This window comes from Aotus nancymaae, unplaced genomic scaffold (assembly GCF_030222135.1).
Source record: "Aotus nancymaae isolate 86718 unplaced genomic scaffold, 86718_ANA_hifiasm-v0.15.2.pri h1tg000019l, whole genome shotgun sequence".
Lineage (NCBI taxonomy): Eukaryota > Metazoa > Chordata > Mammalia > Primates > Aotidae > Aotus > Aotus nancymaae.
The window spans coordinates 48792968-48811693 of record NW_026988431.1 but is presented as its reverse complement, the minus strand read 5'-3'; the positions used below and the strand labels follow the sequence as shown (position 1 = coordinate 48811693).

At 36.8% G+C, this 18726-nt stretch overlaps 1 protein-coding gene across 5 annotated transcripts in view; it reads left to right on the top strand.

The window, feature by feature from the left end:
• The window catches only part of SLC33A1 (solute carrier family 33 member 1), a 45419-nt gene that overhangs the window by 6462 nt on the left and 20231 nt on the right, over positions 1-18726 (top strand). For 3 of the 5 annotated variants that reach the window (XM_021669531.2, XM_012447354.2, XM_012447353.2), the window contains exons 2-6: positions 5292-5482; positions 11990-12174; positions 12450-12567; positions 15245-15460; positions 16831-17026. In XM_021669531.2, the coding sequence (XP_021525206.1) occupies positions 5292-5482; positions 11990-12174; positions 12450-12567; positions 15245-15460; positions 16831-16998 (878 nt within the window). In that variant the 3' untranslated portion in view covers positions 16999-17026. Of the gene's footprint in view, positions 1-5291; positions 5483-11989; positions 12175-12449; positions 12568-15244; positions 15461-16830; positions 18687-18726 lie in introns of those variants that run through there. The other 2 variants (XM_012447352.2, XM_064378847.1) reach the window with 2 other exon arrangements.

Sequence of the window (18726 nt, the reverse complement as noted above, 5' to 3'; positions counted from 1 at the left end):
TTACCCTACATTCTCAGAAAGACAAACTGTATTTTTTATTTTTTTGAGACAGAATCTTGCTCTGTCTCCCAGGCTGGAGTGTAGTGGTGCAATCTCAGCTCACTGCAACCTCTGCCTCCTGGGTTCAAGTGATTCTCATGCCTCAGCCTCCCGAGTAGCTGGGATTACAGGAATGCATCACTATGCCTGGCTACTTTTTGTATTTTTAGTAGAGGTAGGGTTTCACCATGTTGGCCAGGCTGGTCTCGAACTGACCCACAAGTGATCCACCCGCCTCGGACTCCCAAAATGCTGAGATTACAGGCATGAGCCACTGTGCCGGCCTATTTATTCTCATTAAAGTATTTCCCTATAATTTATTGAGTAAAATAAATTATTTAGGAAGACATCAAGTTTTTTAGCCTGTGCATTTGAATTTCCTTTGTCATACCACCATATGGGGAGATGGAGATGAGAAGGGGGAATACAAGTAGCCAGTTTAAAGAACTATGAGAAAGTATTTTTGTTCTAGACCTCATGGTTGGAGCTAAACTACGAACCTTTTTTCTCAGTGGTGTCTAGTTGATAGAAAAGAGATCTTAACTTTCTGTGGGTGTATCTGAGTATCTGGATGATATAATGGAAAACATTTCTTGCTTTAGAACTAGACTGGAGTTTGAATGCCATTTCTGGCACTTTCTGCCTTGTGATGCTGTTTCATTGTATATGAAGTAGGAATAATAATGCCTATCTTGGAAAGTGATCTTGAGATTTAAATGAGATGTCCTCTGTTTTCCCCAGATCTTGTAATAGGCACTCAGGTGCTAGCTATTCTACCTTTATTGGTTACTAATGAATTGTTACATGCTCTTAATTTCTGCATTGATGAGAGCACTGGACAAGATCTTGCAGCCACTTCAGGATATTTAGTCTGTTTTAGGTCTTTGCTCGAAAATCATGTTTTGTTTTTTTTTTTTTTTTGAGATGGAGTTTCGCTCTTGTTACCCAGGCTGGAGTGCAATGGCTCGATCTCGGCTCACCGCAACCTCCGCCTCCTGGGTTCAAGCGATTCTCTTGCCTCAGCCTCCCGAGTAGCTGGGACTGCAGGCGTGCGTCACCATGCCCGGCTAATTTTGTATTTTTAGTAGAGACGGGGTTTCACCATGTTGACCGGGATGGTCTCGATCTCTTGACCTTGTGATCCACCCGCCTCGGCCTCCCAAAGTGCTGGGATTATAGGCGTGAGCCACCGCGCCCGGCCCGAAAATCATGTTTATGAAACTTGAACATCAGCTTTGACATCTTGATCATACGTTTATATACCATGTATGCTTAAGTTGGTAAAATACACAAATCAAAATTAACCAAAATTTAATAATGAAATATTTCCATATTTTGGTAATAGTGTGTCTTTATGGTCATTGGCATATTGAACTATAGATGTCTCTAGCATCAAAGCAGTGTTAATAAGTCTACTAAGACTGCAGGCTATCATTTATTAACATTGGTCTGATTTGTGGTAATTATGTTCGTAAAACTTTTTAATGTATTTCCTAGCCTCTCTAAGGTATTGGCTTTTTCATTCTTCTGCATGTGTGAGATTGGAAACCTTTGAATTAGGGCTTTGTGACTGACCCATTGTCACTACTTCCTTTTTAAAAAGTATTTTCTCCTGAAAGCACAAAGAAATTAGAAATATCCTTGGCTGGGTACAGTGGCTTACACCTGTAATCCTAACAGTTTGGGAGGCTGAGGCAGGAGGATCACTTGAGCCTAGGAGGTCAAGGCTATAGTCAGCCATGTTTGCGCCACTGCAGTACAGCCTGGGTGACAGTGAGACCCTGTCTCTCAAAAAACGTAGTTTGTTCTTATTCTTATTTCCCTTCGTATTGGTATCAAGGGATGTAAATTTTAGATCAACTTTGTTCATTAAAATTGGGAGACTATGCTAAACAAATTTACAATTCTTTTGCTTAGAAAAATGGAACTCCTTAAGTCTTATATAATTGGAAAACTTTTACTTTTCACTTAACATTTATATTGAGACCATTAATTGGAATTTCTGGTCACAGTGAAAATAATAGTTTTTTTTCAGGGCTTGTTAAACAACTGGTTTAAAACAAATGATGAACAAAAGCTTGATCAATGAGAATAATGTTGTGTGTGAAACTGTAAACAATTCTTTATTCACCTCATTTTGCAGATGGAATTAAGAATGCAAAAATAGTGGACATTAACCTCACTTATAAGGATAATATTATTAATACATTGTTGTTCATTCCTTTTGAACCAGATTCCAAAATGCTAGAAATTATGTTAAGATGTTATTTTGTGTCAGGCACGGTGTGATCTCACACTTGTGATCTCAGCACTTTGGGAGGCCAAAGCAGACAGATCATTTGAGGTCAGGAGTTCGAGACCAGTTTGGCAAACATGGTGAAACCCTGTCTCTACTGAAAATACAAAAATTAGCTGTGTGTGGTGGCACACACACTTGTAATCCCAGCTACCTGGGGGACTGAGGCAGGATATTGCTTGAAGTCAGGAAATGGAGGTTGCAGTGAGCCCAGATCGCACCACTGCACTCCAGACTGAATGACAAAACAAAAAAAAGATGCTATTTTGATGATGTTTAATCATAGACTTTTATATATTACTGTGTTTTAAAATAGATATATTTGCATTTAAGAAAGTTTTGGTTTTTTTCCTTTTTTTTTTTCGAGATGGAGTCTTGGTCTGTTCCCCAGGCTAGAGTGCAGTGGCACAATCTTGTCTCACTGCAACCTTCCCCTCCTGGGTTCAAGCAATTCTCCTGCCTTAGCCTCCCCAGTAGCTGGGATTACAGGTACACGCCACCACGCCCAGCTATTGTTTATATTTTTAATAGAGACAGGATTTCGCCATGTTGGCCAGACTGGTCTCCTGACCTCAAGTGATCTGCCCACCTCAGCCTCCTGAAGTGCTGGGATGACAGGTGTGAACCACCACGCCTGGCCTATCTTAATCTTAGAATATCTAAAATTAAGTAGAAATTTCCCATGGTGGAGAAAAGTATTCATCCTAGAATACAATTTTCCATATATGTTTAAAGCGTTTTAGCTTTATTAGCAAATTAGTTAATTAATTAGGATAAGGTCTGACTCTGTTGCCTAGGCTGGATTTCAGTGGTGCCATCGGAGTTCACTGTAACCTCCAACTCCTGACCACAAGCCATGCTCTTGCCTCAGCTTCCTGAGTAGCTGGGACTGCAGGTACTCGCCATCATGCCTATCTAATTTTTAAGTTTTTCTTTTTTTTTTGTAGATACAGGGTCTTGCTATCTTGATCTTGAATTCCTATGCTCAAGCTATCCTCCCACCTCAGCCTCCCAAAGTGTTGGGATTACAAGCATGAGCCACCGCACCTGGTCCGTTTTAGTTTCTTTAATTTGCATAATTTGAATAGCAAAGCCTTGATTTTTGGTTAGGCTTGTGGAGATTAAATAATTAGCCAATTCTAGTAGATTCTAATTTTAACATTAATTTTAAAAATATCTTTATGTAGGCAGTATAAAATTATGGAAAGAGTATAAAACTCAACTTCAGGAGGTTGAGATTCATGTTCTGCCTCCTCCTCTGCCTCTTAGAAATTTTACCTTTGGTAGAGATTTAAGTATTCTGAGTTTCTTTTCCTCATCTGTATATAGTAATAACACCTGCTTAGTCTATCCTGTTTGCTATGAGAATCAAATAAGATAATATATAAGAAAGGAATATTTAAATACCAAGGTGAAATTGATCTAAACAAATAATGCTATTTCTCCCTCATAAGTGAGGTTCAAACTATAGTGATCATCATTAGTGAGCACAGTAGCAAGAGCAAGATTCAATCTAAGGAAAAACCCTGACTGAAGAATGCTCTTAATTGTTTTTGAGAAGAGGTGACTACGGTCCTTGATCAGTTGTGCTACATAAGCCATTTAATAAAAAGTAAAAACATCTAAAATGTAGTACAATGCTGGAATGTTTGAGCTAGAATGCAAAGATTTTCTAGCCAAATCCTCTTATTTTACAGATGAAGAAACTGAGACAGGGTTATCTAATAAGTTTTGTAGTGGCAAACTAAAATGCAGTTCTCAGGATGGTTAATGAGATACAGATTTTGAAATTAGTTGTACTTATAAGGTATGAAATTACAGTTTTACCACAGACTTAGAATGTAACTTGGACAATTTGACTTCTCTAAGCCTTTGTTTGTTCACCTGTAAATTTGGGCTGGTGATAAGCTAATCTATTGGCTTGAAGTAAAGGAGTTGATACATATAAAATGCTTAGCATTTTTTTGTCATGTGGTATGCACTCAATAAATGATACTTCTATTATTACTATTATTTTTAGCTGTTTAGCAGAATCTTCCAGACCATTATTCTCTCCCTTCACTAAATTTGTTCAAGGTGATAGCTAATGGCTCAACTATCTCACTGAAACAACCCAGACAGTACTCATCATGTGTCCTCATTCTGCACCTATGAGTGTGAGCAAATTCCTTCTGTATTGTAGTATTGAGATGAGAAGGTTATTCTTAAAAAGATTGAAAACATTAGAAAGTTTAAAAATTCAAGGTAGAAAATCTGATGTAAATAATCACCTGTTGTCAGATTTAATAAAGAACTGAAAAGACTTGGGCATATAAGAAGAATAACTGATGGATCTTATGGGATATGAAAATCATTTCCCACCCCTAGCACTTTTCTTGAATAAAGTGACGTGATAGGCTTTTGTTTCATTCAACTCAGTTGTATGCTAAATATAATGTACCCCCACCCCCGCCCCCAGCCTTTTCTTATTGTTGTTACTATCTATTTTGGGTCACTCTGTTTAAGAGTCAAGACTGTTTTGTTCATTTGCTGTGCCTGGTACAATGCCTTGAATATAATAGAGAGGTACCTAAATGTTGACTTTTTTTTTTTTTTAAGACAAGGTCTCTGTTGCTCATGCTGGAGTGCAGTGGTACAATCACAGCTCACTGCAGCCTCTACTTCCTGGGCTCAAGTAGTCCTCCCACCTACAGATGTGTACCACCAAGCCTGGCTAATTTCCTATTTTTTGTAGAGATAGGATCCCACTATATCGCCCAGGCTGGTCTTCAATTTCTGGGTTCAAATAATTCTCCCACCTTGGCCTCCCAGAGTGCTAGGATTACAGGCATGAGCCCCTGTACTTGGCTGATTTTTTAAATAACAGATCTTAATTGAGAATTATTGTATATATAATTATTTAGTTTTTTGTAATTATTTAATTTTAAAATTAATTATAGATTTAAAACATTTTCAGATTTCCTTTTTTTCTGGGGAAGTATATTTTTAATAACAACAACATTGGTTGCCCTTCTGAAAAAAGAAAACAAAGAAGTATCAGTAGTAAAAGAAGAAACACAAGGGATCACAGATACTTACAAGCTGCTTTTTGCAATTATAAAAATGCCAGCAGTTTTGACATTTTGCCTTCTGATTCTAACTGCAAAGGTAAGAGATTTATAAATCAAATTTATCATTTTCTTATAAGTATCAATATCATGGAATACTTTCAATGCCTTTTTCATATCATAGGTCCCTTTCCACTATCATTAGAATTTAACAATAAGAAGCAGTATTTTCTGTTTATTAAATGTCTTTGAAAAGGTATAGTGATATCAACTTTAATTTTATAGTAAGCTAAATGTCTTGGAATATCGTAAAGAATTATGTCAATTTGAAGAACTGTTAATAAATGTGAACTTTAATGATATTAATGCTTGGAATGGAAATTAATGCCTTTAAAAATCAGTAGTTCTCTCCTCTCATAATGAGTATACTTTTAACATTGGAGTAATACAATTATTTACTTAGAGTGTGCTTTAAAAAGATATAGGGCCGTACGTGGTAGCTCATGCCTGTTATCCCAGAACTTTGGGAGGCCAAGGCTGGTGGATCACCTGAGGTCAGGAGTTCAAGACTAGCCTGGCCAACATGGTGAAACCCTGTCTCTGCTAAAAACACAAAAATTAGCCGGGCACGATGGCACGCACCCGTAGTCCCAGCTACTCAGGAGGCTGAGGCAGGAGGATCGCTTGAACCCAGGAAGCAGAGGTTGCAGTGAGCCGACATCGCACCACTGCACTCCATCCAGCCAGGGTGACAGAGCGAGACTCTGTGTCAAAAAAAAAAAAAAAAAAAAGTGAGAACATAAACATATAGAAGTATATTAGAAGTCAATTTTTTAAAAATCCATTGAATTACTTAAGTGCTGAAAGGAAAATTATACCATAAGAGAAATGGGGATTACTGGTGACTTTTATTCAACATTAAGGTGGCTCAGATTTATAATTCTAAAATATTTTTAACATGTTATGCTAGAATACGGTAAGTATATTTTGTTTCAGTGAGCTATTGATAGTGTTGGAGTTAATATTTCTAAAATCTGCAATCTTACAGGATTTTCATTTTATACACTTAAATCTATGTATACAAACACTTTATACATATCTTTTGACAGCTTTGAAGGAATCGTTTTAGCCTCATTGTTTTCATTTTAAATAGTGAGTGTTTCTCCTCTTAATAAAGGAGGAAGGCCAGATACAGTGGCCTGTAATCCCAGCACTTTGGGAGGCCAAGGCAGGTGGATCGCTTGAGCTCATGAGTTCAAGAGCAGCCTGAACATGGCAAAACAAAAAGTAAAAAAAAATAGCCAGGCGTGGTGGCACACACCTATAGTCCCAGCTACTTAAGAAGCTGAAGTAGGAGGATTGCTTGAGTCTGAGAGGTGGAGTTTGCAGTGAGCCATAGCTGTGCCACTGCATTCCAGCCTGGGCAACAGAGGCAGGGTTCTGTTTTTTTCTTGAAAAAAAAACTCGGGAGGCTGAGGCAGGAGAATCACTTGAACCCAGGCAGCAGAGGTTGCAGTGAGCCAAGATCGTACCACTGTACTCTAGCTGAGGCAACAGAGTTAGACTCCGTCTCAAAAAAAACCCAGAAAAATAAAAAGTGGTAATCCACCCACCTTGGCCTCTCAAAGTGCTGGGATTACAAGTGTGAGCCACCATGCCTGGCCAAACAATATTATTTAATTATATCATTTAATAATTTTATCATTTAAAATAAACAGTATTTGCTGGATGTGGTGGCTCATGCATTTAATCCCAGCACTTTGGGAGGCTGAGATGGGCTGATCACTTGAGGCCAGAAATTAGCTGGGTGAAACATGGTAAAACATGTTGAAAGCATGGCAAACATGGTGAAACAACATCTCTACTAAAAATGCAAAAATTAACTGGGTGTGCTAGCAGGCACCTGTAATCCCAGCTACTTGGGAGGCTGAGGCAGGAGAATCCCTTGAACCCAGGAGGCAGAGGTTGCAGAGAGCCGAGATCGTGCCACTGCACTCCAGCCTGGGTGTCAGAGTGAGACTCCATCTCAAAAATAAATAAAAGATTAAAAAAAGTATTGACCTTCTTGGTATATGCCCTTTGAACCTCCCTTTTTCCCCCTATATATATGTGTGTGCATGTATGTGTGTATATATATACTTCGTATATTTATTTACTTATATGCTTTATTTATTTTTTTAGACTGAGGCCCACTCTGTTGCCCAGGCTGGAGTACAGGGGCATAATCTCGGCTCACTGCAACTTCTACCTCCTGTGTTCAAACTATTCTCCTGCCTTAGCCTCCCAAGTAGCTGGGATTATAGGCACATGCCCAGCTAATTTTTGAATTCTTAGAAGAGACAGGGTTTCACCATGTTGGCCAGGCTCTCCAACTTCTGACCTCAAGTGATCCGCCTGCCTCAGACTCCCAAAGTTCTGGGATTACAGGTGTGAGCCACCACATCCGGCCTATTTACTCATATTACTTTAAAAGTGGAATTGTATAATACTGTGTATAATTTCTTATCTTTTTATCTTATACCAAACATTTCTATAGCATTAAATATTTGAAAACATACTTTTTAGTAGCTACAAGATATAGTTAGTGTGTAAATTTACCATAATCTACTCAGTCATTTTTCTGTTGTATATTTATTTTCTTATGTTTTTAAATTATAAAAATGTACTAGCAAATATTTTTGTGCATAAGTCTTTCTTTGATTTTCTGGATATTTCCTTCCAGTAGATTTTTTGTTTTTTTAAGATGAGGTCTTGCTCTGTCGCCTAGGCTGGAGTGCTGTGGCATGATCATAACTCACTGTAATGTCAAATTCCTAGGCTCAAGCCATACTCCTACCCCAGCCTCTCAAGTAGCTGGAACTATAGGTGCTTGCCACCTCACCCAGCTAATTTTTTTTTTTTTTTTTTTTTTTGAGACGGTGTCTTGCTCTGTCACCCAGGCTGGAGTGCAGTGGTGCAATCTTGGCTCACTACAACCTCCACCTCTGAGTTCAAGCTATTTTCCTGCTTCAGCTTCCTGAGTAGCTGGGATTACAAGCACCCACCACCACGCCCGGCAGATTTTTGTAATTTTAGTAGAGACTGGGTTTTGCCATGTTGGTCAGGCTGGTATCAAACTCCTGACCTTGTGATCTGCCTGCCTCAGCCTCCCAAAGTGCTGGGATTACAGGCGTGAGCCACCATACCCGGCTCACCCAGCTAATTTCTTAATTATCTGTAGAGATGTGGGGTCTCACTTTGCTACACAGGCTGGCCAGTAGATTATTAAGTGGGCAATTAGCGGGTCAGTGAATGTGGTATGATTGCTGAATTGCTTTTCAAAAGTTTATACTAATTTATACTGTCTCCAGCAATATAGAAGGAGGTACTTCAATTGCAAAGTCTATAATCCTGTTTTCTTCTTTTAAACTTTCCCCCAAATAACATCTCTCCTAACTTTTAACACTACAGATGTTCTTTCCTTTTGAATTTTATATAAATGTACTATACAGTATATATTCTTATGTTTGATGCATATGTTCTTTTGCTCAGTATTATATTTGTGTAATTTACCTATAGTTTTATAGCAATAGGTTGTTTATCTCATTGCTGTATAATATTTCATTGTATGAATATGCCACAATTTATCCATTCTATCAATAGGTTTTTAGAGCTATTATGAGTAGTGTTTCTACGAACATTCACATATGTGACTTTTGGTGAAGATAGGTGCACATTTCTGATTGGTAAATACATGTAGAATTGCTGGTTCATGGGAAATGCATAGCAGTATATACTGCCAAATATTTTTCCAAAGTGGTTTTTCCAATTTTCTCTACCACCAGCAGTGTGAAAGAGTTCTGATTGTTTCACATCCTTGAAAACACATATATTGTCTTTTTAATTTTATCCTTTCTGGTGGGTGTATAGTGGCATCTTGTTATGGCCATAATTTGAATTTCCCTAATGATAAAAGATATTGAGCATCTTTTCATGTGATTATTGACCATTTGAATATCCAAAGTTGCCCTTTTCTTTAAATTTGTAAAGTTTTTGTTATTTTTAGATGTCATTTTTTGAGATGAGTCTCTGTCACCTAGGCTGGAGTACAATGGCACCATCATGGCTCACTGCAGCCCTGATCTTCTGGGTTCCAGTGATCCTCTCACCTCAGTTGCTCAAGTATAGGCACATACCACCACCATGCCCAGCTAATTTAAAAAAAAATTTTTTTTTTTTGAGACGGAGTCTCTCTCTGTCACCCAGACTGGGGTCCAATGACATGGTCTCAGCTCACTGCAACCTTTGTCTCCTGGGTTCAAGTGATTCTCTTGCCTCAGCCTCCCAAGTAGCTGGGATTACAGGCATGCACCACCACGCTTGGTTAATTTTTGTGTTTTTAGTGGAGATGGGGTTTCACCATGTTGGTCAGGCTGGTGTCGAGTTCCTGACCTCGTGCTATGCCTGCCTTGGCCTCCCAAAATGCTATTACAGGCATAAGCCACCGTGCCCAACAGGGACCAAACTTTAAAAAATATATTTTGGATTTGAGTGTTTTATTAGATATGCGTGTTACAAATATCTCCTACTTTATAACTTTTAAGACTTTTACCAGTTTAAGAGTAGATGTTAAAGTCAGTTTGAATATCTTATTTTTACAAAGAGAATAAATAAACGTAAGTGAAATTATTTTCTGGACTTAAGTGAAATATATGTTACCTTTAATTTTTTTTATGGTGAAATTTTCTTTGGCTCTATTCCAAGAAGTTACAGTGTATACTATTTATAATTTTTTTTTTTTTAAATTGTATGATATTGAAGTGGTCTCCTGGTCTAGGGTAGTACCTGAGGTTCGTTGTCTCACAGTCACAGAGATCAAGGATGTGGACACACAGAAAGAGTGAGGTTAGCAGCAGAAACTTAATAGGTGAGAGAGAGAATAGCTCTGTGCTACAGAGAGGTGTCCTGAAAAAATGGGTTGCCAGATCTGTGGTGAAATGCAGGGGGTTTTATAGATAAGCTAGTGGGGAGGCTGTGTCTGATTCACATAGGGCATGAAAAACTGGGTAAGTCCAGATGTGCCTATTTACATAGGGCACGAATATCTGGCAGCCCCCACCCTAATCTTTTATCATGAGGCAGGTTCTCTGCCTGAGCTATACCATGTTGCCCATTTATTTCTTACTGTATACATGCTAACAAAAAAGAGAAAGTGGAGCTTTCATAGTGGACATGCCTGACCCCCAGGTAGCTCTTTTCTGTGGCTTCCAGCTTGCTTATCTATGTTTGCAGTTCAGTTTTTCAGGCTGCTCTTTGTTAGAAAAGAAATGATTTTGGAGTCTTGCTTTTTGTTAGAAGGGAAGCTCTGCTGAGGACTCTTTTGCCCTTACTGTCTGCCTAAATAATTTCTTTCTACCTACTGTATCGATATAATTTTACACATTTTGAAAATTTATTAGTAGAAAGAACTCCTTTTTATCCTTTATCCAGATTCTCTAGTTATTAACATTTAGCTCCACTTTCCTTATTTTGTAGATTTTCTCTTTGTACTTATTTCTATCACATATGTCTTCTGAAATACTTTAATTTGTACACATTATGCATTTTTATCCGTTAAGTACCTTAAGTATGTATTTCCTAAGAACAAGGCTTCTGCTTACAAAACCACAACTCAATAGTGGGAAATTTTAAATTGATATAATACTATATAATTATAGTCCATATCCAAATTTTACACAACTGTCTTTATAACTTTAATTTTTTTCTGGTTGGGGATCTAATCTAGGATTACACATTACATTCAGTTGGTATGATCTTTCATTGTCCTTAATGTCCCTGACATTTTTGAAGAATATAGGCCAATTATTCTATAGAATGGACTTCTAGTTACATTTCTCCCATGTTTCTTCTTGTTTGGGTTGAGGTTATACAGGTATATAAGGCAGGAAGATCAAAGAAGTAATGTTTTGATGTCTGCAGGGAATCATATTAGGAGTCATAGCATGTCTCTTTATCCCCTTAACTATTGGTTCTAACTTTAATTGCTTTGCTAATCTATTGTAAAAGTACTGTTTTTCCTTTCGTAATTAAAAACTGACTCATGGGGAGATACTTTGAGGCTATCTGAATCTTAATTTCATTCTTACTCTTTTTTGTTGCTGTTTTTAAGAATTAATCTAACTATACTTTATCCCTCTCATTTTATTCAGTTTCTCAGATATATTTTCTCAGAATTACTTTTGAAACATTAGATGAACTTAGGAAATTTTATTATGGTCAGTCAGAAGTTCTTTTAAACTTTAAACTTACAAATCAGTAAATTTGGATTTTTAACCCTGTTTATTATACAGATTGGACTTTTTGAAGTGGAAATTTAGTTGTATTTATAGCCATCTATAATCCCTACCAGTACTGAATTTTCAGTTGTTTTCACTTAATATTATTAGAAAACCATAGGCAAAGTGTACCTCGTATAATATGATTGTTGTACCAGATATAATATTTGATGCTCATTTGTAACTGTCATGCGTCAGTAATAAAGTTGAGGTTCTTGAAGAACTTACATATGCATGGAGGAAAATATTTCATAAGTCACAAATTAAAATACTTTTTTGTTTTTATATTGCAGATTGGTTTTTCAGCAGCAGATGCTGTAACAGGACTGAAATTGGTAGAAGAGGGAGTACCCAAAGAACATTTAGCCTTATTGGCAGTTCCAATGGTTCCTTTGCAGATAATACTGCCTCTGATTATCAGCAAATACACTGCAGGTCCCCAGCCATTAAACACATTTTACAAAGCCATGCCCTACAGGTAAAAATGAAATAAAACCTTACTAAAAAAGAAAGAGTAAAATGAGGAACATTCATCAGTATCACTAATATCTGAGTGTAGAATTATATATATGGAAAAAGGTTTGAAAAGCATCTTTAATTTCAGTATCATTTATATGTACTTTTATCTTTTTAACCTCCTAACAGGTTTTAGATACAGCTTCTTTCATATGGTAGGCACACAGATTTCTGTTCTTTTTGTTGTTATTTCAGCTAAAACGAAAGTCAACTCAATGTTTCTTTCTTTCTCTATAGATTATTGCTTGGATTAGAATATGCTCTACTGGTTTGGTGGACTCCTAAAGTAGAACATCAAGGGGGATTCCCTATATATTACTATATCATAGTCCTGCTAAGTTATGCCTTACATCAGGTAAGCTTGCTGTGGTTTTCTCAGGAAATAAACTCTTCTGTGTAAAATAAAAAAGGCAGCTTTCTACAGTTTCCTTAAAATAATAATAAATTTTAAGATTTAAGCACTGAGGAAATTATTGATGATAGACTTTAAATCTTATGACTTTTCATTTAGTGAGTTCTGTTCATGGAAAGAGACCTATTTTTTTTTTTTTTTTTTTTTTTCCCCGAGACAGCGTCTTGCTCTGTCGCCCAGGCTGGAGTGCAGTGGTGCAATCTTGGCTCACTGCAACCTCCACCTCCTGGGTTCAAGCAATTTTCCTGCCTCAGTCTCCCAAGTAGTTGGGATTACAGGTGCATGCCACCATGCCCGGCTAATTTTTATATTTTTAGTACAGACAGGGTTTCACCATGTTGGCCAAGCTGGTCTTGAACTCCTAACCTTGTGATCCGCCCACCTCAGCCTCCCAGAGTGTTGGGAATGCAGGCGCTAGCCACTGCCCCCAGCTGAAAGAAACTTTCTTATTCATTCATTCATTTTAAAAAGTTTTTTCAACAAATATTTGTTACATTTTATAATTGATTCCAAAGTCAGCAAATTCTACTCTTGCTAAGTATCCCTCAGTCTGTCTCTAGGTTTCAGTTCATTCAGTCTTAAATTCCTAATGTCTTTTCTTTCTGAAAGTATTAGGGAATACTAGAGGTCCTAGTTTCTGGCTTAGCTGCTGCTGCTTTTTTTTTTTTTTTTTGAGACAGAGTCTGGCTTGGTTGCCCACTACCCACACGCAGCTAATATTCTGTATTTTTAGTAGAGACAGGATTTCACTGTATTGGCCAGGCTGATCTCAAACTCTTGACCTCAAGTGATCCTCCTGCCTTGGCCTCCCAAAGCATTGGGATTACAGACATGAGCCACCATACCTGACCCTGGCATAACTTCTGTATTGAAAGTTATGACTTATTCTTTATGATTTTGAAAGCTATGTCAAGCTGCTTTTTCTTTCTTTGTTAAATACATTTGTAATCCCTAAAAGAAGGAATTTTCACTTTGCTCTAGCCTAAGCCACTGTTGCAGAATGAGATTTTTTTTGTTCTGGCTGCAAGTGATTCAAATAAATGGCAGAGCCCCAGAAGTAACCTTTGGGACTTAACTGCAGTTATTGCTAATTAGTATTTCAAAGTCACTTCAGATTTTTCTGTGGAACCTAGCCTATACCCTTTGAAAGTTATATTTGCTAATGTGTTACACTTAGTTTTTAACTGAAACCTAAAAACTTGACTACCAGGAAATTGCAGCAGTTTTGTGCATTCAATAAATCACTTAGGAAAAATCCATAGTGGATCATGTCTAACTAAATTATATGCTTATAAAATCATTGAGGCCAGACTGTCAAATGTAATTTTTTTTTCTGTTTTGCACATGCTTAGTTAATGCTAGGCATGTAATAGAATGCTAAAGAAGTGTTTTAGCTAGTCAGGGCTTCAATATTTCTGTTGGTATGTTATAGCCTAAAAAGCATTTATTTAGCTTTGGATTTCATTTAAGAATTTCCCAAAGTGCAGTCACTGAAACTCAGACAACCAGATGCTTTATGGGGAAAAAAAGGTACAAGGCCAAGTAAATTCAAGAAATGATGTATGACATAAGCCCTCTGTAAATAGCACCTTAATGATTTCTTCAACAAAACGTATTTTTATTTTGAGAGAGTCTCACTCTGTTGCCCAGGCTGGAGTGCAGTGGCACGATCTCGGCTCACTGTAACCTCTGCCTCTTGGGTTCAAGTGATTCTCCTACCTCAGCCTCCCAAGTAGCTAGGATTAAAGGTGAGCACCACCACGTATGACTGATTTTTGTATTTTTAGTAGAGAGGGGGGTTTCACCATGTTGGCCAGGCTGGTCTTGAACTCCTGACCTCAGGTGATCCACCAGCCTTGGCCTCCCAAAGTCCTGGGATTACTAAGTTAATGTCTTTCAGTCTTATTTGACTTTGGAACTCCTTTTTTTGTGAACACCCCCAAAAACAGTATTCAAAAAAATACTATTACGGAAACAGTTTATTTCCATCTTTCTAAATTAAAGGTTAATTTTTGCTTTTTAAGTACTTTTTGCCTCTTAAGGATGTTTTTCTCCAGTTTGTTACATAAGTTTGAAATATTTTTCTTGTGTATATGTAGGAGAAAAATACATATATTCCTATTTCTTTAAATATTTGAGTATTTATATGTATAATAAATGCAAACATATAAATATATATACACATGTAATATGTGATTTATATTTAGGTACAGTACAAACATGAGGTTTTGTATTTTGCTGTATGTATTATGCATCCTTTAATGCCACTTCATCTAATATTTTCTCAATGGAGTCTTCCTTGACTACTTGTGGTAGAATTAATCTCTCATTTCTGTTTATGCCCCAGTAGCACAAGGTGTGCACTTCTATTTACAATACCCATACTCCCTGTATTTTCCAGCCTAGAATAAATTATTCAAGGTCACAGAGGGACCAAGGTCACATATTTGTATTGCTGTGATCTTAAAGCCTGGCCTATAGTAGGTGCTTGATAAGTATTTGTTGAATTGAGTTCAATAAATATGAAAATTAATTTTCAGGTTTATGATCTTGATGTTCTTAGACTATAGCTTTTTAAGTTTTATGATCATACTAAAGATGTTTTACATTTTTCCTGTAGGTTACTGTGTACAGCATGTATGTTTCTATAATGGCTTTCAATGCAAAGGTTAGTGATCCACTTATTGGAGGAACATACATGACCCTTTTAAATACCGTGTCCAATCTGGGAGGAAACTGGCCTTCTACAGTAGCTCTTTGGCTGGTAGATCCCCTCACAGTAAAAGAGTGTGTAGGAGCATCAAACCAGAATTGTCGAACACCTGATGCTGTTGAGGTAAGTATGTTTTAATTATTTAGACAACATTAAGCTAATACTAAGATACTAATTTCTTAGTTTTGCCTCTAGAAGTACTATATCTTTTTAAAAAATTATATCTGCCCATACGTTCTGGTATAGAAATCTACATATATTTTTTTTCTTTCACATCAAAACGGAGGATTATAATAATTCAAATCAGCAAGACTAGTTCACTTAAAGGCACTTCTCAGTAGAGGAAAGGTGATCTTTCCTCCATCTTGAGGATCACTGTCCTACACAGCAGGCACTAGATAAATGCATAATTAATAGGTTAAGTTTTGTAGTGGTAGAAAAGGGGAATGTCCGTTGGCTGTTCATATAACTAAACCTGAATAGTGACTGGTTTGTTGATAAATTCTTTCAAAGTGACATTAGTCTACTTCTAGAGTAGATGGACTGGAAATTTCTTCATATTACCAAATATGAAAGCCGCATGTTGAAAATAGGTATTCGGGCTGGGTGCAGTGGCTCATGTCTATAATCTTAGCACTTTGGGAGGCGGAGGTGGGTGGATTGCCTGAGCTCAGGAGTTCGAGACCAGCCTGGGCAACAGTGAAACCCCATCTCTACTAAGATTAAAAAAATTAGCCGGGCGTGGTGGTATATGCCTGTAGTCCCAGCTACTCAGGAGGCTGAGGCAAGAGATTTGCTAGAACCTGGCAGGTGGAGGTTGCAGTGAGCCAAGATGGCGCCACTGCACTCCAGGCTGGGCAACAGAGTGGGACTTCATCTCTAAAACAAAACACTCCAGCCTGGGCAACAGAGCAAGACTCCATCTCTAAAACAAAAAAAAAAAAAAAAAAAAGAAAAGAGAATAGGTATTCAGCTGGGCTTGGTGGCTCACACCTGTAATTCCAGCATTTTGATGGGCTGAGGCAGGCAGATTGCTTGAGCCAAGGAGTTCAAGACCAGCCTGGGCAACATGGTGAAACACCATCTCTACAAAAAAAATACAGAAATTAACAGGGCATGGTGGTGCACGCCTGTGGTCCCAGCTACTCAGGAGGCTGAGGTGGGAGGATTGCTTGAGCCCAGGAGGCAGAAATTGCAGTGAGTCATTATCACACCACTGGATTCCAGCCTGGGCAACAAGTGAGACCCTGTCTCAAAAAAAAAAAAAAAAAAAAGTATTGTTTACAGCAAGAGCTGAAAATTATTTTTAATCCTGTTAGTAGCATTACAGAGATTGATACATTAACGTATTTTGTCATTAGAAGTCAGTGAAATTCTGAAATGTTTTAAGAAAAATATATTTTGATTAATTGTTTGTAAAGTAGAAGCATGTTAATTGCTAAATACTTTCATTTTGAAATTGTAGATTATTTATTATACTTTTCTTTTTGCAGCTTTGCAAAAAACTGGGTGGCTCATGTGTTACGGCCCTGGATGGTTATTATGTGGAGTCCATTATTTGTGTTTTCATTGGATTTGGTTGGTGGTTCTTTCTTGGTCCAAAATTTAAAAAGTTACAGGATGAAGGATCATCTTCATGGAAGTGCAAAAGGAGCAACTGATGTATACACTACTGGACATTCTAGAAAGGTAATTGTAGTTTAGTTTTAATTCAGAGAGCAATGATAATCAGTGCGCAGTAGTATAAAATATTATTTTAAACAAAGAAATTATTAATATAAAATGCCAAATGGTTGAAAAATAGAAATCTCTCTGTATATTTGATCATATTTTTCTTTGCCTTGTTGATGTATTTAAAGTTTACGTAAGGTCAGGAAATTCTAAAACTACTTTTTTGGTCTTGTTATTTGATTTATATCTTTTAAATTTACTGACCAAGGCATGTTTTAAGTTGCAGTGCAGTAGTCGTGGGTGGTAACTATGTAGTGAAGTATTGTTGTTAGTACTTGTCACTGAGCTACATTTAAAATTTTGGTACAGTATATACAAGGGAGAAGAGCTTGATATTCAGGTACTAACCACAACTAGTCTGACATTGTTGGCAGTTAAAATCTTATTTTGAATTGTAAATTAGTTAAATTTTATGTGCAATTTGCTGAGAAGAAAATATAGACTATTGACATGTCATTTTAGTTGTTATTTTTCTTATGACCACATTGTACAAATGAATCTGTGTTAAAAAGACTATTTTAAATGTATTTCTTGCTTTTGTAAGCATTAAAGATTTATAAGAAGATTATTCAAACTATTTTTTATAAAATGAAAGTTATGGTTTTTAAATTAATTCCTCTTGCCCCTACTCCCTCTTGTCCGTACCCCCTCTTTTTTTGAAGATATTTTGATTCCTTATAAATGTTTATCCTAAGCTTACATCTGTTTTCTGTCACAAGTGCTTCATGGCACACAGACAGCTAATGGAAGGGATCATATTCAGTGTTGTGTGTATGTTTATGGCAACGTTTTAAAAATAAAAATTAAATTATTCAAGTAGTTTTTTTTTTAATTACTGAGAGAAAAAAACAGTAAAGCTTTCTGATTAAGTAAAATTTAAATGGGCAGTACCATAATTTAAAAAACTAATACTTTAAAGAGAGAGAGACAAAGATATTTTGTGCCTTTGACAAATTAAATCTAATAGTAGAAAAATGTTTCTTAATTAAGCACTTTACTAGTGAAAAAGATCTCACAATTTAATGCCAAATCAGGTAGTGTATTTTCATTTATTAACACATTACCTTTTGTTTGAATACTAGAAAGTGTACAGTTACTATTCCAAGACAATTAAGCTTTTGAGTACTTTGGCAATTTCCAGCATATTATGTACACCCAGTGATCAGGTTCTTTGCATGTTTTGTGTTATGTGTTACTCTGACTCTTTAGAGATTATATAAATCCTTCAAAAATTAGAGGAAACAAGATAGTTATGAGTCTTTATCATTGTGGAAAAATGTGTGCTAACTCCTGATTTTGTTAATTTTATAACATAGGTTGAATTTTAAAGTGGGGTTTTTATAAGTAATGGAGGATACAATGGGTGGGAAAAAATGGCACACAGCATCTGAAGAAAGACAGGGGCATTGACCTCTAGAGCTCATACATTGCCATTGGAAAGCCTGTGTTGGGCATTGATGTCAGATCCTGAAGAATCACCTGGAAAAAATCCCATCCTAGAGGCAAGGAGGCTACACCAAACCATTGACTACAGTACTTTGTCACATGGTTGTCCATTATCGTGTATTGTAGTCAAAATGATTACTTGAATAAAGAAAAATCCCACTTGACTCTTAAATATGAAATGTGTTTTGATTTTTAATTTTTGGATTAAGAAA